General features: G+C 42.9%; 1 protein-coding gene across 2 annotated transcripts; it reads right to left on the bottom strand.

The window, feature by feature from the left end:
* Positions 1–16,760: 16,760 nt before the first annotated feature.
* On the bottom strand, positions 16,761–24,326 carry LOC111260046 (uncharacterized). Of its 2 annotated transcripts, none has more exons than XM_022832520.2 (3): positions 23,752–24,326; positions 19,911–21,359; positions 16,761–18,548 (listed from the first exon to the last, which is right to left on the bottom strand). In XM_022832520.2, exons 2-3 carry the CDS (start codon positions 21,313–21,315, stop codon positions 17,899–17,901), a joined length of 2,055 nt encoding a protein of 684 aa, XP_022688255.1. In that variant the 5' UTR covers positions 21,316–21,359; positions 23,752–24,326; the 3' UTR covers positions 16,761–17,898. The 2 variants fall into 2 exon arrangements, with proteins under 2 accessions (XP_022688255.1, XP_022688257.1); XM_022832522.2 differs by having other exon boundaries at positions 24,000–24,326.
* Between the last annotated feature and the right edge of the window lie 277 nt (positions 24,327–24,603).

The raw sequence follows: 24,603 nt of genomic DNA, 5'->3' as shown, positions 1-24,603 counted from the left end.
TTTCTGCACCGTTGAGACTGTAAGCTCCACGGTAAGTTGCATTATTTTTCGACCGATACGCTGTGTGACCGCACTATTTTGCAAACGCCCGATACTTGTACAGTCACGTGTTCTCGGTTACCAGAGAAAAGCTAACGAGCGCTCTTATTTTTCGGGCCGAGCTCAATGAGTCTCTTAAAATCAGCGATCAATGTCAATTACGTAGTATTTGTATGTCGAAGGATGTATATATCGAGGCATTAATGACAAATTACTTTATGTACCTTCTCTGTGTGTATTGTACGCGTTGGCTTTACATGTTATTTGGCAGATCCGGCCCACATGATACTCTTGCAGGATCTTTTCTCTGGATTCTATTAGTTTTTTTTCTTTGTTTTTCACTGGTAAATGGGCAAATTGACAGCACACCTACATCACGTAGTTTCCTCGCTGCATTCTCTTTATGGGACACGTAGATACTACCTAGTGTGTCATGCGTAGCTATGCATATATACCCAGTTCCAATGGTGGTCTTACTTCAACCTCTCTAGTCGCCTTTGGGGGTCCACTTTGCTATCAGCTAGCAACAGGACCGCTGTGGATAGCGTCACTGATCGTGCGTTTCATTGACGGCTTCCTACCTGTACATGCAACTGCGTCTCCATATGATAATATATCAACACTTTTCTTTCTTGCCTGGCTCTTCGTTGACTACCGCAAACGTCAGCTCGTGTGCAGCTACCCAGCTTCAGTGCCTCTCAACGGGCGTCCGAGCGGACGTTTCCTCGGCCTTGGCGCCAGTGCTATGCTACTATAAACTAGACAACTGCTCCCTAGCTCGTTTACCTTCCATCAAGAGTTGTCGCGGCTGCTTTTCCAGTTACTTCTGCGGCAGCTGTTGCTGTTGATACTATACGCTTGGCTAGTCGCACCTTGTGGCTTAGTCTTACGCTGGCTGGCTAACTTGCGCTGCGCAACAACGTGCAACCTTGTACTCCACCTGCTTCTAACTGCATCGGCCAACATCGCCCTCACCCGTTGCACGTCAGCTACCCCCTACCGCAGCGCTGCCGCATCGCATAATCAGCAGCAATGGGGCAGTCGTCGTAGCAGTAGTTGTCGGGCTACGAGCTCGGCTGGAGCTCCAACCTCTGGGGAGTCATCTACACGCCGCAAGATAACCTGGCAAGACCACCGGACTCACCACCCTATTTCTACCTACGCTGCTACGACTGCGAAGGGTTCTTTACCGCCAGAGTTAACCTTTAGTAGCAGTAGCCGTCGCAGCGCCCATTTTTTCTTCCAGGCTGCTCCGAAAGCAGGGTCGAAGCGATAGAAATTTGTCATGTTTTTTTACCGTAGGCTAGTTAGGTAGCGAGCAAGTGAGCGACCATCCGACGGCCAGGTCCAAGTCCCCCCGTGGAGACATACTCACATATACAAACATATTTATATATATATATATATGCATGTAATACAGCCAGGAACAAACAGGCATAGCGGGATAGCTGCACTAGCTCTATTGTTAACGCCTGCCGGTGTTGGCCACAGTAGGGTCAGTTTCTGCTGCTGTTGCTTGACTGGCCACCTGCTAATTCAGCTATTACTACTACTACCAGTCTTTTTGATTCCCAGCTAACGGCGTTAAGTGAAGAAGTCGCCTCGCCGGCCTGTCGGGGGTAACAGGCTGAACGATGGCCAGATTGTCTTGACAATCTGCAGCGCCGAAGCGTGTCGACCTTGCTGCAGTCACTAAGCGGAAAAGATCAGCGGTAGCAGCAGCAAATAGCCAATCAAACAAGCTTCCAGCAAACGTGGCTGAAGCGATCGTTTTTAGAAAGGTCAACCGACATGTACCAGGCAATAAATGCAATGGATGGAGCCAATAGGATAATGACTGTCATCCGTATTATGATCCGGCTATAACGAGGGACTCGCATGTGCTAATGCGCTATACTAATATCATTTTTTGTTTGATGAACGATGTATGGTTCTTCAAGGAAATAGATAGTCGAGGGAGGAAGAAAACAGGTGTCGAAAATACAGGCTAAAAATGTATGGCAGTAGCCCACGTTTGAACTCACATTTGTATGAAAGTTTCGTATAACTCGCCGGACGGATTGACCATCGTGGCCCACACGATAACTAATTCACGCCTACCTATGTGTTTCGTGGGCTCCGTGATATAGTTGTGTGCCTCAATATAAATCTACGTGAGTTAGTCCTTCGTATAATTATTACGATTCCTGTGTGATATAACGTAGCGTATTAAGCTATCGAGGTATCGAATGGCCGTTCGTTTTAAAATGTACATCAAAAAAATATAGCAACTATTTTAACGTAAGGACAAACAGATACGTGCCTCTAGTACGTATCATTTTGTCTGCTTGCATTAAATGGACGCTTTTCGACGCTGGAGTTTTCGTCGCACAGCTTTATTAACCTGTAATCGTTGGTAGTATATCAAATATGAATAGAGATCTGCATTCCTGTTCTACCCGTAGTCAAAATACATAGCGCAACAGCTAGTTCTGCATATATACGATCTTTAATAAGGTAGTTAGTTGTATTATGTATTTGTTGCAAAGCTTTGCTTAATTATACCTACGATGAACTAGAATTTACCGCCACTCAGCGAAATACAAATCTACGTCGATTCGCGCTCGACTTGGTATGTAGCTGTAGCTGCATACGTGCACTCTCGTGCATGAACGTCCGGTGCAGAGTTATCTACATGAACATTTTTACCTCAAAAGTAGCTATAGGGAAACCGCAATGCAGGGTTTAGGGCTATTGAGCGTCAAGGACAATGTATTTGACCCTGTCTGTCAGATGGCCTTAGGTGGATGTTGACTAATGGTTTTCTTTCTGCCTCCTTCTGAGATTGGTTTTCTTTCTTCTCGATAGTGGGAGAGAAATTGAAAAACTACTGAACCCGAACTAAACTCAGCTCGATTGGCTTCTTGGCAAATGTGGGATCGAAGCAAGTCGGTGGGCAATGGAGTAGCAGCGGCAGCGGTGCTAGTGGTTTTGTGGTCGTTCTGATGACTCTCCAATTCCCTTAGAGCAAATCAGTCATTTCAATTTCCAATTCCGCGAACGGTAGTGGCTCACCGGGGCTGCCGATCGACTGCAGCCACTCATGGTAATACACGAAAACACCAGTCGCTTACTACACCGCAGCAGACTTTTTGGCCCTCCTCTGTCTACAATGAACACTTCAGTAAATAATGCTAGTGGAGTTTATTAAGATCATTCACTCCTTGTACGGGATATATATATATATATATATATATATATATCGATTTTAAGAGCTATCACACTTGTACAACGCTGTGCATGGATGGATCGACAGATACTATCAAAAATAATTTGTGCTTATATAAACAGCTTCCATTAAGAGCAATTCTAGACGGCTTGTTAAGTTCATGCGAAGCTATATTTTCGAACAATTCTCCCAATTCAATGTGATTGAATGCTAGAGCTTCAACTGACTATTGGGTGAGCAAGGACATTTATAGGACTCCTTAATCGGTTTAATTAAACAGTCTTCGGTAGTTTACTCAGGTTAAGAACGTCTTTATGGGTCAAAGCTGCTCCGTGAAATAAGAAGATGCATATTTCCTTGAGCGGGACTATGCCAAATGACGCGCGTATGCATTTAGCTGTCAGTCCGGTTTTTCGGGAGTGGGTTTGTATCCCAAATCAGACATCATGTCATGGAAGTAGCAGAATTGCGAGCATTGCAAAAATTACTTGTTTATTTTTCAATAGTATAAACGTGTCTACTTATTCCGCCTAATAGACTTTGATTCTTTGTCGTTATAGCACATATGAGCGTATTTATAATATCATATCATAGTCAATCTTACCTACTTCATAACGAAAAGATATTCAGACTGAAAGTAGTCCTTCGCAAGTTGTAAGCGTCCTATGTGATGGATGTTTTCATCTTCTAACGTGTTGTCGAAAAGACGCCAGAGGTTTAAATATTCTGCCCAGTGTGTCATTGAACTATCGAAAGTAACTTCAACTCTGCATCTACCACCAGTTTATATAACTAGTTTGTATTTATATTGTACCTAGGTGAGCACAAAGCGTTTCTTCCCATAACCGTATGGCCCGATGGCTTTTACTTCTGCTTTTTATTTTTTCCTTCCGCAGTGGGACTGCGCGCTACATTCGCGTTCCGGAGCTAATTAACTAGACTTTCCGAGGCAGGTACGAATATACTATAATATTTAGCGTAGAACCGCATTTGATAGTTTCCGATATGTGGAAACGGCTATGCCAACAATCAAGTTCAAAACGGTTTGGTCGTTAGGGACTGATATGAATTCCACAGCGGGAATTGAAGAGCAGTAGTTCCGCAAGCTTTTTAGCATATCTTCAATCCTAAATTGTCTCAGCTTCACAAGTGTCGAAAGAACTGTTTCCTGTTTCAGACCTGGCAACGGTTTCGTGATAAATATTCACGACAGCCAGCTTGTCCATCCGTGCTAGCGTTCTTCCCTGATATATGTCGTCGGAATCAATATACATAAAGTGTTTGTTGTTAAATACAATACCTCCTAAAGTGTGAGTAAAGTTATGAGTACGGTCACGATGGGTAGGAACGATACGATTATGGTAGTATTAAACTCTAATCGATAACAGAGAAAACACTGATGTTAATGTTAGTCCTATTTATTAACTTTCAGGTACGAGGCCGATCGAGGATTTGCAAGTGGGTCGCAGGTCTACATATATGTTGTTACTTTAATCGCTTAGCATTCATCTTCCTTTAAACCGCAAAAATTTAGAAGTTGACAGAATAGTGGTGTTCACGAGATTAAAATTATCGAGCGCGAATTGTTATTGGTTAAGAAGTCCTATCCGATTTTAAGTAAAAGTTATCCTGTTCTAAAAAGTGACCTTTTCATATTTGTCTGTCTGCCTGCGTTCTGAAGACTGAAGAAAGATATTTAAAACAGAGAGAGGGGCACAAATTTCTTGACTTGATTAGATCTATTTGTAAAAAAGCAGGAATGAAAATAATTAGTAATCTTGACAAACGTATGTCTCGTTTACAAAAATGTATGCTTTGAACCAGAAAGGCGGCGGGTTTATAATCAAAGCTAATATATTTTTATCGTAGGACAGTCAAACTGAAAACCTAGTTTTTCGGAATATTGATTTCTTTTGTAAATACCAAAACACATTCGCCTACGTCCCTGGGTAAGGAGCCGGTTACTGGTCCCACACCTCCGTGGCGTGTGGGACCACTAACCGGCTTCCTTAGCACGCACCCCAGATTAATTTCATTAAATTCTGTTGTACTCAAAGAGATTCGTTAACTGATACAGACTGCTGAGCAGGCCTTTTATTTAACTTAAAATAACGAAACTAGGTATCGGAAATAGGTAATCTTATTGCTGACTCTCTTTCGTGAAGCATTCTAAAGCCGCACTAGTATATATAGGTGTAACAGAGCAATAACGCTATTGTAGTTTACCTATATACATAAATATATTTACCAATAACTGCGACGTCGCAGCCATCTAATTAGTGAACCGCAGGACATAGAAATTTGCGCTAGTAAATCGTCATTCTTCAACATCTTAATCAGCCCAATGTATCAGTACACAATGGACTACCAACATAACGAGCAACGAGGTTATGTAATGTTTTTATCTTATAATTTAAACCAACGTCTCAACAAATATTTTCTACGCAAATACCCTCTACGGAAATAATTGTAATAGCAGCGCACCCCCCGCCTGCCATTGATATCTTCATTTTCCTCTCAGAGTAAAACAGCCTTTATCCGCATCGATCAACGAAGTCAACCAAAAATTTGAAGAAAAAAAGATGCGAATTCCACCAGAGTAAAGCCGTCATTGTTCACACCACAGAAACTCTAACCACCGCTATACATACTTCGGTGTCGAAACAGACCGGGTTTGATGTAGGCACAAGCAAAGGCCAACACGGAATGGGCTTTAAGGGGTTTCATACAAATTCTGTACCGGCATCGATCGTCCTCGCCCACGGTAGATGATGGTGTGGCAAAGCGAGTGCTGTTGGCTTGACTCCAGCGGCAATGGCACCGGGCCAGCTCGACGAAGCATCATCAAAGTCATTTGTTATTATACTTCGGTGGGTTATACCTAGTCGTTCAATCGACGATTATGATTATAGGCTTTATTCATAAGCCGAATACAAGTTTATTGTAGCGGCTAAGGTAAAATAGCAAAGAAGACCGCTCCTTCGGCAGTCCCTCTGCCCCGCTACCGTTGCAATCACTGGCGTGCAAATAGCACCACAACGGCGACAACAGTCAAAACACCAACTGGATTGAGGAAAATTTAGGGAAAGGGAAAAATTCGAGAAACGAAAGTTAGGGGAAAACCAGGGGACCAGGTGATGACGAAGTCATGGCATCAGCTGTAGCCTTTATAAAGGCCCGAGCACAAGTAGGCGACGGTAGTGGGCAGTGGTGAAGATGGCGGTGGCTGTTAGTGCTACACCTACTAAGCAGATGAAGCAAAAACGCGTTCGTGAAATGGTCACGTCACCTCTTCGCGACGCCATCGTTGTCTCACAGCAGCAGGGCTACCGTCACTATTGAATCTTTATTTCAGCGTAATTTAGTATGATTATTCTGTCTGGCTCATGGGAAACCAGACGAACTGTATTATACCACTTGGCGGTTTAATCGAATTAGGTTAGCGTCTTCTTCCGTAAATGAACGAAACAAAGAAGGGATGTAAAGGCATATGGCTGGTCTATAAATTGGTAATGAAGACAAAAGGGTTAGAGGAAAATACTTTTGTCTCCTCTACGAAATCATTTTAGAAAACGTGTACTATATATATATATATATATATATATATATACAACATACGTGAGTGAAATTATTCCTCATTTTTACACAAAAACATGATATTTGCTGGTTATGGTTACAATTTACAAGTCCGAATGCAAAACACTAAAAACGCAAAAATGTTTTAATGACCAAATAGTAATAAGTACTGTTAAATCTACTGCCGCAGACAATTATTATATGGAACTGCTTATGAACAGCTGAGAGCTGTGAGCACTTTGCTACGAAGCTTATTCACGAATCCGTATATAGATAGGTGTCGTCAATCAAACGTAGTGACAGGATAACCTCGTACTGGTCGTTTGTCACAGTCTAAAGCCTAGGAGATGCAGATGGCGTAATGCTTTGAGCTTATTCCTCGATTTGTTTGTCCTGCCATGTCACCTTCGCTCATCTCCGTCGCCGCTTGGTCCAGTGAACACAATCCCCATATAAGCAACGCTCATTAACACGAGATGGCAAGAAAAAGGTAGCAAAAACCATCACTTTCGCTAGAGATTACTCATTATCATTAGTCTTCACCCTCGTATCGCCTCCCATCCGCCATCTGAACAAAGATTCGGTTCAGAACTCGCTCTCTTGCGAGGCGACTCTTCCGCGTCGCACCCCCTATGGCCTTCGGTGCTTCTACAATTGTGTTTGCACTCGAGTCCAATGACGGGTAACAGATTGGCCTGCAGATGGATTGGACCTGCTTCTAGAATCTCAATAAGCGCCTCGGGAAGGACAAAAATAGTAGACAAGGCAGTGGCAGCTAGTAGTCGAAGACCAGGGTCCTTGGTGCTCTGCGTCATTTTAACATATTGGATCGAACTGATGAAACTGCCATTGGTACCAAAAATCTGTTAACTAATCGCGTTACATCTGTACGCTGCACAACAGGTAGAGTGGCAGTTTACTGAAGCTGGGGGTAGCTGCGACGTTTTCTGAGTTTCGTGATCGCCGAAGTTTAACGAGTTTAGTAAGTTAGAAACGCAGCAATCATATTGAGATCTTCTCCTCCATGATCTAATCATTCCAATAGGTATTCTTGTAAATTAGATTGGAAAATTAAGCAAGACCTAACATAATAACGATAAAAAGAGCAATAATAATAATAATAGCAGTTGGACAAACCGGTATTCTAAAGACAAACAAGACAGGCCTTTTTGAATTCGTATTGTTTTATTGAATGACTTAATCATATCACACATCACTTCAACGGGATAACGTTTGCCCATCGTTTTCATAAGCCCTATGATATTGATAATATATATATATATATCTATATTTATACATATTTCTCTATTAGTATAGTAAAATGAAGGAGATAATTAAGAGGTGCAATTAAATGGATTCCCTAAACAGCGGCAAAATAAATCACATGAAGCACGCTCCTTTTACTATGTATGCTATTCATAAATACTGCTAAAATAATTGCTTACAAATAGTTCTAGTTACTTTTAGTACGTATTTGTGCACAGTATCAGTTTAGCTTAGAACGGCTGGTCCGCTAAATTAGAGCAGCTCTAGCTTGAGTATGGTGAATTCCTGTACAGTTCAGTATAGAAATGATTTGTTATCTAACAGTTTGCAAAGGACACCAGGTGTATCACTGGACTTATCGCTAGCGGTTAATTAATAACAAACTGAACGTATCTTATCACAATTTAACGCCATCGAAACGACATTAACAATCTTTATTACAAAAATAATAAGTTCTTTGGGATTGGTAACTTTTACTGGGGGTAGGTATGCAAAAAGGTAGTTCTTGGCTTGAAAAAAGTTACTTAAGAAAATTTTCAGGTCTTTGTTTAAATAGGTACTAGAGCGTTGCTCGTCATTTGGAGCCATTGCAAGCAGCAATATGCCCCCCCAACACTTGTGCCTGCCCATTACCACAACAACGTATCTGCTTACAAATATAAGTGAGCGCACCTACTTGTTTATGAAAACAATGATACAGAAGGTAGCTAAATAAAAAAACCAGAGAGCCGGTGTACCGCATCGTGGGACCATAGGCCCATATAATACCGCATAAAGCACTACACATATAGAGCTAAATTCGTGTTCATTGTAATTTCCTCCTATGATTCGGCTGCCTGAAGAACCTGAAAGCTTGTTTTTTGCGAAGCTAATGACAGAGGTTTTTGCCGTTGGTAGCAGAGCTAAGAACTAGTGATTCTGGCTTCCTCCGGGGAGTACGCTTGCGTCAGACTCTTTTTCCGCGACTTCCAGCTTGGCAATCGCTATTTCTACCATATCTATCGGCAGCAGCTTGCCGTGGATATACTCGCAGTCCAAGCGGCGAAAATGGTGCAGCGATAGTGTCTCTTGGGGGAGTATAAGGCCGTCGACAGAACGCAAGGTATGGAGAAAGAACTCGACAGTGGCATATAAAACCCACCCTTTTCCTGGCCGAGTACTTTTCGTAGCTGGCTTCTCTCGCCGTTACCGATCAGCGGCATCCGTCCTCTTCTTGGCACCGCTTGCTTCTGCTCGATCCGATCGGTCCCCTTCGCACCAAACTAACAGCACTCCCGCTGATTCTTTTCGCTCTCTGTCCTTCTATACGGACTGGGAGCGGGCGTTGCTCCTCCCTGCCAGTCTCTGCCTCCGTCCTACGCTTCGATGCTACACTGCCGTCCTACGGCCTAGCGCCGCCGTTGCCGTCGCGACTGACGCTGCCATCGCCGTCTGTGTCTAAAAGACGGATCCTCCTTCACACACTAGCTAGCTAGATTGTCCGTATGTCGGTTGGTCGGTTGCTAGGTCGAAGTGGGAGAAGATTTCCAAGTCGACGAGTTCGGCCTTTTTCTGCTTCGTTCGGCGTTCTGCGACGTTCTATTCTGTTCGGTTTTCGTTTCATCTGTTCATTCCATTCGAAAAGGTCGAATGAGGACTTTGAAGGAAGGAAACTTTGGAAGGCACAGCAGTGTACCGAGATTTGGGTTCGGGCTTGGGTGTCAGACACGGATGCCCACACGAGCTCACAAATACACAGCCACATCACCACTACTGGTAGGGCCAGGACCTTGGCGGGGGGTCGCCGAACAACGGAACGGACTGAGCCATTCGTGCCGAGTCTGGCTGGATCGTTACGAGCTTTGACCGGCTCCACCCACTCACTTTCAGAGAAGAAACTGGCCGAGCAGGACATCAACTAACCCCCACAAGCAGAGGCAGCGTAACCACAACCGACACCTAGTGGCTGCCCGGCTTTTTTCCTTTCACTCGCTTTTTACTCGCGCCCTAATAATGAGCTCAGAAAAGTTTTGTGCGGATAATCTTAGCTGGCTTCGTTCCATCGGAGCCGCGTGCCCCTAGCTCCGAGTCGGGCTCGAAGGAGAAGAAGAAGTGCAGACTGAACTAGCAAGCGTCATGGGTGACACGGATTTGACTAGCTAGAAGAAGCTAGCAGAAGAAACAGGCAGCTTATAATAAAAGAGGTATCGTCACAATAGCCCTGTTCAGGAAGAATGAAGTAAGATTGTTTCACTCAGCATTTTCGCGCTTCGCTCGTTTCCTAGAGTTATACTTACGGGCCCGACGTAAGCGTATATCAAATCGCAGCGACAGCTAACCACCCCTGTCGGATTGTTATTTAGAAGAAAACATGAAAAATGATAACGACTTCTTTTTTGTTCGATGAGCGTGTTTTGTTTATTAAATTCAGATTACGATCATTTGGGCGTTTCTAAGATTAGCTTACGAATCAGCCTTTAATATCTTGTTTCGTATTTTTAATTTTAAAAGTATAGACTCTTTGTTTTCTTTGCCTAAGTCTCCTCAACTACCGTTGGATCGTCGCAACGATCAGCTATACTAAAACGTGCCAGGAGACATCGTGAAGAAGGTTTATTTATTCGTATTACTCCAACACCCTCGTCGTCTCCGCAGGGTATTTCACTTTGCGGTCTCTCTAGCATCTTGCTTGACAGTCGACTGCAAACTGCTACTTCCAGTTGACTTAAGTTAATGTACTCTCGAGTTAGCTTTGGCATCGACAGTAATTTTGGATGCCCTTTAATGTGCTACTATCAGCTAGTAATAATAAGCAACTCACATTCCAATAAAAGTTTTAATTGCTTTACATTCCGTGCAAGTTCGAGTACGTCTCTAGCCGTGGCCTTCCAATCTCGGCGCTATCCCGCAGCATCTACTATACGATGATAGTATTATTCGACTAGATTCATGATATCGTAACCGGATACAAATATTTTTCTAAAGATGAAATTCATGCTATAAAAACTAGTTTTCATTATATAAGCATAATGTGGGTTAAATCTTTGCTTCATCTACAGCAACCACATTTGAAATGAGCACAAGGTAAGTATATAGATAAGTTAATAAATAATAATAAAAAAAAAACTGCGGATATGGGGATGCACGATGTTTAGGAAAGGAAGTAACCCTACAGAAGACTAAGAGAGACTCAACCCCTACCACGTAGGGGTTACATCGATATTATGAAATTTTGGTAGAGCAGTAATGGGTATCACTTCTGAATTTTTTCGCGGTTGTTCCTTGCACACACAGTCAAGTAAAACACAATCCTGACACCCTTTTTCTATTTTCAGCTGTTCCGTCGGCTTGTCTAACAATCTAAATAAGATCCCGCGGATCCCACTACCATAAAATATACATTTTTGCTGCTAAGTTATATATCTATCATGTAATGTACAACGCCTACGAAAATTATTTATAAGCCACACAAAAGCAAGACGCTCACGAGGGAAGTTTACCGTTCCCGTGGTACGATGATTTGTCCTAGGCTTCGAACTACCTGCTATATCGCATCATGATAGTGAAGAAGAACAACGTTGTAAACGAATTACTACGAAAATATGCATCGGGGAGCTTTTGAGCGCGGAGTCGAAGATCAGTATCTACAAAGAAATGATACGCATATACAAACACGATTAGAGAAAGTCAGACAACGAAAAAAGGCAATCCCAAAGTTTAATCGTTTGAAAATTAACAAGTGTCGGCACGTTGATTCGTTCAGTACGCAATAAGGTATGCATTTACCATGATACATAGTGAAGTTGTGCTGTCATCGGGCATGACTATAGAGGTACCCGGCGTTCTATCTTCACGTACAGCCAACTTTGTTCCACGAGCCTAAACTTAGTTGCCTTAAGGTTTAGATCGGGAACTAAGAAAGTGTCGCTTTCATGTTGATATGCTGTCATGACTTTTTTGCGGAACAACAAAAGTCTAGGATATAAAAGAAATGCTGACGGTTTGACAGCGTCATCATACGTATGTTATCTAAAGACATGTTAGACCTAAACGCCATGTTTGGATTCGTTCTTTCATGAAAAATATACCTGCCCTGCCTGCAAGAGTTAGGTAGAGGCATCATTCAACGTTTGTTTTTCTGTTGCTCGTTATGAAATTTTGTGTGTGTAACGTGCACTGGTCAGTCTAAACCGTACTGTACAAAATACCCCGTTTTCATTACTATACGTGATATACTGATGTGCCAAGCACCAAGCATGACTAGCCTATTGTTATGCCTGCGTTCCTGAGCACTAAGGAAAAGATTATCACACACGCCATGGGCTTCTATTTTCAGGAGTAACTCCGTACATGTAAATGTTTTGTAAGATATACAATTTGTTAAAGAGTTTTAGAGATACTAAATCGATTAAAGGGAACTATAGTTGTGCCATTGGACAAATAAAATGAAGAATTGCTCGCCACGAATGAAAATCCTGCTTTTGTCAGGAGCTTTGTCTTCCAGGTCGTTGCCAAGAAGCAGTGGAAATATATTAAGTTTGCGAAACGCACTTAATTACAGCGACTGAACATTCAAGGATATTGCGTGATTATTATCACAGTTATATAAATCACGTGGTCAGTATTTCTATTTTCTATTGCCGATTACGCTTTGGTCCACTAATTATGCAGATTTTACAGTGACCGTCTAGGGTCTTTAACAAGAACAGCGTTATTTAGATCCGACAAACTAAATGCAAAACCTAATCAAAGTGTACTGTCTTCTTTGTTCAAAAACGAAACATTTTCGTACTCATTTCCCACCATTACCATATTGAAACCAGCTTATGCCCTGCCATAGTCCCTAAAACGCAGTGGTTAAGAACTAACCATTCAAAGACAACAGTAAACAAACAATGATAACATACAGTATCGTTTTTCGGCACAATCCACATGAACACTGCGATACCATATGGGTTTTCAGAAGCAGCGCAAACCCGCTGCGGAAATCGTTAACAAGTCTCGGAAGCCTGTTACGCATTAGGTAAAGTGTGCTTCATAGAGAAGGTACCTCACCAACAACGATTACGAGGCGCTTCTGACAATCGAGCGAACGATCAACCAAAGAACACACACACGAGATACGCAAAGAAATCCCACTCGAGATGACCTAAATCCAGCGGAAAATTACCACCTAAAAATGCCCAGGCACATTAAGACTGCAGACAAAAAACATGTCAAGAACTCAGTAGACGTATCGCAGCAATAAACCGCAGACACAGGCAGATCTATAAAGAACTCATATTAACAACAGAGAATAATACCTAATGAGGAAAGTTCACGAACTACCGGGGCATTATTACCTACCGAGGGAATAAAACTTATGAATTTATTTGAAATTTTAGGAAATTATAGTTATTGCGTCAATATAGTACTACTACAACAGTTAGAGATCATTTAGAACTGTATTTTGCAGATTCGAATTTCCGTTCGAATTTGTTCGATGCCCCACGGCAAAAACGGATTCATCAGCATAAGATGACACATATTTGGTAAAAGACATATATTTTTTCATCTCTTTCTGGGTATATGTCAGTTATCGCCTCCTGAAAGCCGCGCTTGCCTTTTTCTCATTATCACATATCATCGTTACTTTCGACCACCATTATTAAGCGATATTATTTACTATGATGGAGTGGGTGGCGCCACTGTAGTTGTTATTACAGAGCGAAAGGCACAAGGTGAGCTTACAGGTGGAAAGTAGGTACACACTCACAGCCTAGCAACATACTCGTAATTATCTATATGCTAAAAATGGCCTTAAATAATGATGGTTAGATTGTGATTATTCTTCTGTAATAACTAGCTCATTCATTACAACCAAGCACGTATTTAAGGTGACCGGTTCCTACATTAGCAGATACGGGGGGTCGAAATGCAACATTCAGATGACCGATCTTTTCACATGCACCCTTGGTGTACAACTTCATATTGACAATGACGGAGGGTACACATACAAGTAAGGTCTGGCAATCACGACTCGTCAATTTTTATTTAGCTAAAATAAGATATTGACTTTTATGTTCGGTACTGGCTGAAGCTTGGTAGCTGATTAAGGGTTGTTTCAGATGTGATCACCTATAAGCTAGTTGTTCATTAAATGCCAACACCAGCTTTTATTTTCGTACAGACCTGTTCATTTTGACAGGACGATACTCCCCTACAATCTAAGAAGGAGTGATGAGTATGATTTATGTTAAAGAAAACTGACCTAAATATTATCTATAGGACAGGGTTGATAGCTCCGCGTTGACTTAATCATTCAGCTTAGACTATACGAGGATTTTTATACAATAAAAAGCATGCCTTTAACGATTTCCCGGATTCTGTAACGTCTGATGGTAAAAATCAACGTTCAGTGAGAGAGCGTGAGCGTAATTCATCGATGACTGATGAAACCATTACTAGAAAAGTCTTTAATAAAACCAATTCGTTTTTGGTAACATCATTTTCAGAGCTGTCAAGATGTCGAAGACAATAAAAAAATGAGAGACTTGATGAATCTTGAAAGGAAAAACAAGCTGCTGGAGATAAAACACTTTCTATCGGCCTTTTTCAAGCTATATGTTGTAAAATTTTTACACAAACACTGGAGGCAAAAGGGTGATTTTCGATTCAAGTCCAACACAGATGAAGACATGCTAAAATATATTAGAGACAATTTGTGCGACTATTACCATTAAAAACACACTTGGAAGAACCCGGCGCCACAGAGGAGACAGCAAAAAAAAACGCCAGTCTCAAAGAGGTTCATTAAGCTGATGTCTATATTTGCACTGAATAAAAGAAACATTTATTATTAGAATATATTGCCGGAAAGGAAATGGTTAGTGTTGTCAGCTGTTTGAAAGTTCGGAAGAGGCTCATGGATGCGTAACAAGAAATTGCAAGAAGATGCATGGCTACTCGACGATACTGTACGGCTTCATCGCTGCGTTTCAATCGCGGCCTGCCACAGCTAAGAAAAATAGGGTCAAACGATTGCCTCTGCCCCCATATTCTCTAGATTCAAACCGATCTGATTGTTGTTCTACATTATATGGCTCGGAGTTATTTTTTTCGACCTTCTAAGGCAGGAAGTGATAGAAAGAACCTTCGAGTAAGCGTTTATTCTTCGTTGAGGAGACAGAGCGGAAGAATCGGTAAGGAAGACATGATGATAAATGTGAGTACAAATTGACCTGACAGCGGTGTCACAAAGCGGTATTTCTTTGTGTTAGTGATACGAGTCTATTAATGTATTCCATGCACCTAGACGTTTGCTCTCTTTAGCTTTAGTAACCACACAGTCGGATAAAAAGAATATTTGTATCAGTATTTGACAAAATAGAGGTATACACAGGTAAGTATTTCGAATTATTTGCAGTACTGCCGTCAGTACAAAGCAACGTGTGTCTACGCTGGATTTCGGATCATTATCGTCAAAATTATCACAACTTTATCTTAACTTTATCAGTATCACAGTACATAGGTGAATCATTTCGTATAGCATCAACCGCATATATTGCAGACCACGTCCGAACATTTCCCCTGCTAAAAATAATCAGAAATGTGATGTTGGGATCGTACAAGAAAATACTATTAAAATAAAGTATCATGCATTCTAATCCTCATTATTTGCATACACAAGATCAGGCGCTTAGATTCGAGGAAACCTTAACGGACTGTTTGTTGCAGCAAGCATATGTGAATCCGCTAAACTTGATATTAGTTCGTTCTAAAACAAAGCAACAGGCTCATCAGGACCAAATAGGGCCTGTCGATTTTTGGAATTCGAAGACGAAGATTAATTATTATGCAAGTTATCAAGCGAGATCTAACCTCACCAAGATAGGAACTTTTTGTTTGCTGGAAGTTGATGGTTCACTTCATTGCCAGTTTTGTTTTGAAAGCCTCGATAATGATGTTGATGAGACAAATTAAATGATCCCCGTAAAGGCTTAGATTTAGAGAACTTAAAACTTTATCAAAATGGTTCAGCAAACCATTTTGGATATAACTAGAGTTTTTGTACAAAATTAACGACGGTTTTGAGGAGAATAATATAGATTGCCCATTGAATCATCCAGATAAACTGTCTTTTTGTGCCTTTTTCGTACCTTTTGGACTTTTTGGCCGGTTTAGGTTTTCCCCTTTTCGGGACTTTTAGTTCCAAATTGGTTCGAAATTTTATTCTACTGAAATTTTTTCTATATAGCCTATTTTAAAATTTAAGCGATACTTGTTAACGTTTCACACTCAAGTTCATTCAAATTTTCGCTTAAAAGGTCATACCTACCGATATTGTTTGTCACTACTGAAAAGTTATCCTAATAAAAAAAAACGTTAAAAATTACCAGTGAGTGATTTAGATTTCGAGCTGCAGATGTGATCGTGTCGAGTGGTAGTTACATTGCATATACATTATCATTAGGAATAAGACTTTTAGCATTCGAAAAGAAAACTATAGAAATATTTCTTTGTAAATAGTTGCAAAAATAACTCATAACAAAAAATCTTGATTTACGTGGCCCACCCGTTAGATCTATACAAGCGCTGTATCTCTGCTTTAAGTAAAAGTGTAGCCCTCCCCCACCTGTACTATATATATTATTTAGATTACTAGTATTTTAACGATCACCAAAAATTTGTTATTTAATTAAAACAAAACTCGTTTCTAAAGCACCAAAAATCATTTTATTTTGTTCATTTGTAGAAAAAATACGTTTGATTTCTGTTGTTCTCATTCTTATATGTTATATATGCATCAGCTAAAATTACAGAGTATTCTTTCTTTATTTGTCATACATTACTATATACAAAGAATCCCCAGACACACATTCAATCAGTCCTCAAACACTTAACCATTGAATACCGACTGTTGTTTTTTGCTGGTTATTTTTTATGAAAGAATTTAGAGTTATAGCACGCCTGGCTATATCGAAACATTTCAAGCGTTAATTTACCGATAAATAGGTGACACTATAAAAGTATTACACTACCCGGGAACAAGTGACGCGATGCCTCGATTGCTGGCGAACCCATCGTCGTCTTTGGCAAACCACACATCGCCTGTGTTTACGGTTCTTAAGCCGCTGTTCCTGTGATTGCTTACCAAGAGGCGCTCCAGGTTTTTGGATGCATCTCTGTATATTCTGTCCACTCGGCCCCAGCCATGATCGGTTTCTGTGTTATTTCAAAACGACGAAGGAGACGATGGCGGCGTGTCATCTCTATCTATCTACGTCTGTGGAGGGGTCTCTCTGTGGGCGGAACCCACGAACCTGGTTTATTTGATTTTCGTCAAACTTCCTTGACTACTTCTGGACATTGCAGCTGTACTGCTCATTCTCATAGAGTCCTCTCCTCTGTCTGTTGCATCGATCATGGCAAACCGTCCGGTTGGCGAGACCCGACAAGTATACGAATGTCGGCTGTGTGCGTGGAACACAAATACGTAGATGACTAGCTGGACTAGAACGGCTGCTGATACACAGGCCCGAATCCACGTGCATACTTTTATATTACATTAACAACTTTATAAAACAAAAGAAGCTAAAAAAGAGCCGATCACTTTGTCGTAAGACAAATAATATCTGGCTGACGTATAGGTAGTGTGAAGTGGAAGAACAGTGAGCGTTAAGGAGCAATTTAGTGTTGACTCTGCAATATGAATTGAAGAGCAGTAATAATGGAGTTTAATAGGCTTGCTCTATCGCACATAAAAGAAGAGTTTCTCATACTTGATCAAATGACTTGTTCAAACAGGCGCATACATTTATATGGGGCTACAGGTGAGTGTCGACTTACAACTACTCGAAGTAATAACAAAACGGAATTTGTATGTTGTTATCCTCCTGTCCTGATGATGACAGTCTAGAAGTTGGCCTGCTATTTGCCAGTTTTACCTCACGAAGGGTCGTGCCACTAGAATTAAGGATCACCCTTGCCGGCTGGCGGGATGCACTAGTAAAATCATCTCGAACCGGGTCCGGTGTTCGACATAATTCAAGAAGATCAGGACCTTGAAGCGACTGTAAATTTCGTGACGTTGGTGCTGTAGCTGCTGCTGCCGCCGCTTGATGCATGTGGCTAGAGGACAGTTGGCAGACGTAAACCCCGTTTGCTCCTGAATGCTCAGTTGTGTTGTTGTGTTGTTCCGAAGATGGTAGCCTTGTCTGGGAAAACACATAGCTGACTTTTTCGTTTAATGATGTCGGAAGCCACTCGGAGCCTCCAATTTGCTTATTACTCACGGAACCGCTGTTCGGTGAGAGCTTTCTACTTCCATACGGAATTACCATTATCTTGTTCCGGTACTTGACGCAACAGGCTGCCAGCAGTACGCCCGTTAGTAGGAGTAGGAGGCCGCCTGCACTAACCAACAGGGCGATTCGGACAAAGCGAGACCAGCCGTTGCAGTCGAGCGCATCTTCACTATCCACCTCATCGATGTATGCGCCTGCAAAATAGAAATGGAAAATGAATTGCAAGAAGAACCGAGAGCACCGATAATGATTGTTGATGCGCGACTCCTTTCTCAGCCCCCTTCTACGTACCTAATCTACCCGTTTTATCTCAACATTAGATTACCCCGGCAACACAACACGCAGCGAAATTACCACACTTCGATGTATACGAATAGTTATGAACAGCGCCAAGCCGAATATACGGAATACCTGGCTGGAATAGTTGTATGTAGTCGTAGAGGGTAATATTGTAAAGTCCCGAGTGTTGCTCTGTGTCATATTCAAGCCACGTCATGCTGACGACCGTCGAACCCCCTGAAATAGGGCTTTCTACACACAAAGGACGTCCCTCGTTCAAAATACAAAGGCTAGGGTTTCTGCGGTCAGATGAGTAGTTCGACCAAGAGCCTGCCGGGGTGGGGGTAACTATTCGCGCTTGGAACACTATTGCACCAATGAGGGTTCGACCGAGAAGGAGGAGAACTAGCAGGACGAGGCAGTGCTTGCAGCGCCGACGAGAACAGCAGCCTGCAATGACAATGTTGCATAGACGTCATCGTCGCCATCGTCGTCCGCGGAGGACAGAAAACTACAACGGACGGCTTCGGTAAGTTGATGGTCGGCCCTCGGACATGGCTTCAAGTAGCGCACTTCCTTCCTCCGGCGTTCCATGTTACGTTAGCCCTTCTCCGATACACCCCAACTTCCAGTTAAAGCAGACTTCGACTCCAATCCCCTTACTTTAGTGTTAACCTCATGTTGCGCCGTATACTCTATGCAAATGTAGGCGCTACCCGAACGACGCTTACAAAGACCCTTCTACGAGGGTGGTGCAAATTGGCACAAACTTAGCTACTACGCTCCGGTAGCGTGCACAAACGCAACCATAGATACATACTTGCGCAGACAGACATACAAACGCGTGCACGTACACCTCCGGTCGACCCAGACGCCAATCACACGCACGCACCGGTCGCGGCTCTCTCTATTACACCCAACAACCTAGGAAAAGCTTCGGTTTCCGAGGCACGCCCCGACCAAGTGGCCGGCTGATCCAAACCAACAACGAAAGTTACCCAACCGCGTTGGTGCTGTGACGCGCTGTGGCCAAAGTTGTACTTGCTCGCGAACAAAGCACAATTTCCAGCCAGGCGAAACATTGTGGTTGCTTCAGGCAGCTTAGGCGTACGCAGCAATTAAGCATGCATAATCGCTTGGTTTTGTGCATGAACGCATCTTCAGGAAGACATATTGGAGGCTACATCTTCGTTACTATTATTATTATTAAGCAGAACTATACTTCGTGTAAAGTATAAACGCACTCGGGTGTAGAATGAACGATAATTTAAACTTACCTGCAAGATGCGAGGGTGCTACGCACTTGATCCTTGTCGTGTCGTTGGTGAATGGCGAATGACCCGCTGCTGACGACTCGAACAAGGCTGAACCGTTAGCAATTGATGTCGAGCTTAGAATTTTCCTGCCCTGTGGGTGTATTAACAGTAGATGCTGTTGCTGTCGACGCTTCACCAGAAGCCAACGCAGCGAGCAGTTACAGATAAGTGGATTGTCTCGGATGTCAAGCTCCTCGAGATGTTCCCAAGCCAACGGCAACAGGTCCGCAGGTAATGATGTCAGTCCATTAGCACGCAGGTTGACCCGTCGAAGCGTTGACAGAGGCCGGAATGTAGCAGGGTCAAGCTGAGCAAGTCGGACGTTCTGCGAAAGCACGAGCTGCTCTAACTGCTGGTTGTCTATCAGAGCGTTTGGCTCCAAGCGTCGCAACTCCGTAGCTCCACTAAGGCTGAGCGTTCGTAATTGACGCAAGTGCTGAAAGGCGCGGTCACGAAGTTGTGGAATCGGATTCTGCCCAATGTGAATTTCTTCGAGTCGCGGTATGTCCGAAAAGCTGACCGATGGTGTATCGTCAAGCTGGTTGTCCTGCAAGTGTAGGACCCGGAGGCTACCCAACGCCCTAAAGGCACCGGGTTGCACTGTCCGCAGCTTGCATCCGTCAAGTCGTAGTTCCTCTAGCGTTCGCAGTGGAAGAAACGCTTCTGCAGGCAAGTCCGTTAAATCATTCATTCCTAAATCTAGCACACCCAGCTCGGTGAGATGTCGAAGCGCTTTTGTCGGAATGGAACTAAATTTATTATCTCGTAAACTGAGCAAGCGAAGCTTTTTAGCTCCATGAAAGCTATCAGTATCTTGAAATTGTCTGATGCGATTATGAGACAGGTCGAGCCGTTGCAACTGTGACAGCTCTTGAAATGTTCCAGCCGGCAGATATTCGATATAGTTGAAGGCCAAATCGAGATGACTTAGTTGCGACAAGCCTTCGAGTGTGGCATTACTCAAGGTGGCGATCATATTTCGACTGAGGTCCAGAATCTCGAGATCAGGTACCGATGCAAATGCCCGTCGTCCTAAATCGACCAGCTGATTCTCTGACAGATCGAGGCTACGTAGTGTTGAATACGCTGTAAACGAAGATCCGCTAACTTGTTTGATTTGGTTGCCATGCAGTGATAAACTGCGAAGGCCAGGATGTAGAGTGTATGGCACCATGTCGAGCTGTGCATTTGGACAGTTTACTACCAGTTCGGTGTCGCGGCACAGGCAACGTAGAGGGCACATCTTTGTGCTCTGTACATTTGTATTGGTTAGTGTGGATATCCCCACAATGTAGAATAGAAGCCATCGCATCACCGCAGTAGAACTTCGGCTATCGATGTCGGCCGGGAGGCCTACGCGAAACATTTTGCCGTGCCTGTTTAGCGTGACGGATCACAATCGGAACTCATCTAAAAGGAAAAAGCGACAACGTGGGTTAGGCTTTAGGGGTCACATGTCCAATGGTCGCTTGCGAAAGGACGGGTCGAAATCAGAAGGAGGGGACCGATCTGATCTGTGTGCAAATTGCTTTACTCTCAGAAGGTCCCCAAGGCACTACTACGAAAAACTACTCAGGCTGGGATACAGTCAATTCTGCCTAGCATTCGATGGGCTAGGGGATTCGGTCAAGAGGCATACTTCGTTTCCACAAGTTTTCAGCTTCTCAGAGGTAGGCAAAGCATGTTAGAACGCCAAGGAACCCATTCCAATTATTTCCAAATAAGTTCTGTTCTCGATGCTGCCTCTGGCGGGCCCTTTTCACGTTCGTCTTTGTAGGTCAAGTGTCCCATTATTTATCATTACTATTACTAACGGACTGAACATATTCTATTAACATTTTTGTAGACGAAGCAGGCACACCCTAAGCAGTTTGTATTGTTCCACCAATTTCCACACTTCAGAGCCACCATCAAAATCGTCAGTACCAGTTCTATTAGCAGAACAACTCGTACTCACATAGCCCGTATTGCACTCTAGTCGAGGCGGAAACTAGCTGCTGACTGGATGGCTAGTCGCTTAGTTCATCGTTTCAAATCAACTAAGAAGTCAGACTCAGCTGGAACTTGAAGGGAGGCGAATAGAAACGAACGTGGCTTAGTAAATGTTCTCTAGTGTTTTCTAGTTACATAACAGAGTGGCAGGTAACAGCTGGCGGCGAGTTTACTGCAGCGAGACGTTGCTAGCGCCTTCAAGCTACGAACTCCCAGGCCCCAAATTCATGTCAGGAAGGTGCCTCAAGGGAGCCAGCTGTTTTAGGATGGCCCGAAGAATAACGTCGGCCAGGCCAAAGGGCCGTTCGCCACTCAAGCTAACGAGTAGAGGAGAATAGTGCATGCGGCCAAAACGGTGCTACTTTTGAGATGAGATAACCGTAACAAGTCTATGTTACATTGCAGGCAAGCTACCGACTGTACGTACAACTTATTGAGACACTGGCGGCAGCACAACCGATACACGGATCAGCTAAACTACGCTCGAGGCAAGGAGGACTACATTTGCCCAACAAAAAACAACAGACAGTTGTTTGTTCGCCTGATCATATGCTTGTTTGCTTGTGATGGTCGACTGGAAAATTCTAAAAATAGATGCAGACAAAAAGATGAGCTTCTCGCATGTATAATCACCTCTAAACAAATAGTAAATTGGTAGGATGATACTGAAATCACAAGTGCAGCAGAGGAAATAGTAACAGGGACTGGTGTTAGCTACACAGGGACGTAATGCTTTTTTTCTTCAATTAAGTGTTGTCGAGGGGCTTAAATTAAACCTGAGGATTCAAACTTGAAAGTTCAACGAAAAGTTGATAGTGTACGGCGGAGTATTCGGGGCATATTTCTTTCCATTTCCACTGCACGCAGTTCCCCTGCACCCCCAACTCTTATTACAGGTGATAAGTATAGTAAGTTCTGTAGTAGTAAATTTAGTAGTCCGGTAAAAAATACCGGCAAGCTATTTCGAATGTGCAACTCGAAGCGTGTGTTGATTCACAACAACAAATCGAGGAACGCAGTACAGATTTCTCGACTACACTCTTAAGTCCACTATTGAATCTTTGTTGAGTTTGGATAGTGGGCAAACGCCATGTATAGATTTTGTTTTCCGCTGAAGTGCATGTTAAAAACTGAGTCTACTGATCGTCAAAAATGCCGGAAAACAAGATTACTCAATTTAGAAACAAAAATAGCTTTGTGTGTGCCTTTATACTGTTTGATCTACGATCTGCCGCTGTTTTTGGCAGGCCGTCATCATTTTGTTTTTCTCTTGCTTTGCAGACCACATCCTCATTCAGTCAGTTCATCCTCTTCTTTGTGCATTATTCTTTACTTGTCAAGACAATCTTCGTTTTTGATGAAAGTACCTTCCGTCTCTTTGGCCTCGTAACTCCCCTGTCTCTTGTTCGTGTAATGTTCAACTAGTATAATTCTTTGTTACAACTATGCGCCGCACTGTCTTTCTGGCTAAGGATCAACGAGTCTCGTCTTCCTACGAAGTTAGCCTTATCTCGATTCCCAATACCTTTCGTTGGTCTTTTACGAAGCAGCCAATGAAGCGTGCGACCGAGATGCGTTAAAACGAGCAGTAAATAATATACACCCAATCGTACTCCGCACGACAAAGAGGCTACACCAGCGTACATGTATTATATACAGTTATACATAAGAGAACTTCGAAAAATTTAGCAGGAGATCTTGAACGATGAGAAACATTAAATAGTTTTTACTGGTAAAGGAAACGAATGAGTCCCAAATAGCTACCGAACCACTGGGTCACTTAATCGGCTCAGTTATCGGATCAACCTACCCGAACAGTAGCAGACATCACGTCCTTACAAGTTTGGACGTAGACGAACGGGTTCTCTCAGCGAAACCATTTTGTTAGCGGCAGCGCGACCCTCTTGAGGAATTGGTTGCTCCGTTGTTCGGTTACCCCCAGGTCACCATGCGAAAAAACCATACTTCTTAGTACTACTGCCACGTTTTCACTTGTCTAGCTGGTAAGCATAGATTAATACCAAATGGAGCGGTAATGGATTTCCGATTAATACGCACCTTATTCTGATGGTGTCTTCAAACGCTGATAGTGATATTCCGTCATTTCGTAACAGGGTACACAGACAGTTCATCCATGTAAATAGTAGAAACGAGTAAACCGGAGTCACTGCGGGAAGATTACCTCTACCGCACTGATAACGTGTTTCTAGCCTTTTCGTTTTGTCAACTGTCAAACTCTCCTGACAGCAATCCTCTGCCGTCTCTCGGAAGGCAAGGATTTAATGTTCTGGCACGAAATCCAACGGGAAAACGCATCGGAGTGGACACCTAGCTGTAGTTGGCAGTTAGCGCCGCTCGCAGCGGTCCGTTAGATGAGCGTGTTGATAGCAGAATGAACCGTCTGCATCCTCGCAAAGATTTCATGTTATACATAAGAATGTGCCCTCGCCTATCCTTCCCTCAGTAGTGCCCTTACTTGAAACCGAGTGGAAGGGATGAATGCAGTTTTCACGGCCGACAAGCTCTCTAGGACCGAGAACTTTTCGATATAGCGTACCAGTTGTTACCCTCGACTACGTACACATATATGTACTGCTGTACAAAAAGCGATAAGAATAACTTATCATTGGTATATATAGCACTGCATGTTGTGCCTTTGTCA

Source organism: Varroa jacobsoni, unplaced genomic scaffold (assembly GCF_002532875.2).
Source record: "Varroa jacobsoni isolate VJ856 unplaced genomic scaffold, vjacob_1.0 scaffold_393, whole genome shotgun sequence".
Taxonomy (NCBI): Eukaryota; Metazoa; Arthropoda; class Arachnida; order Mesostigmata; family Varroidae; genus Varroa; species Varroa jacobsoni.
The sequence above is the reverse complement of the archived record's forward strand: the minus strand, read 5'-3'. Positions and strand labels throughout refer to the sequence as shown.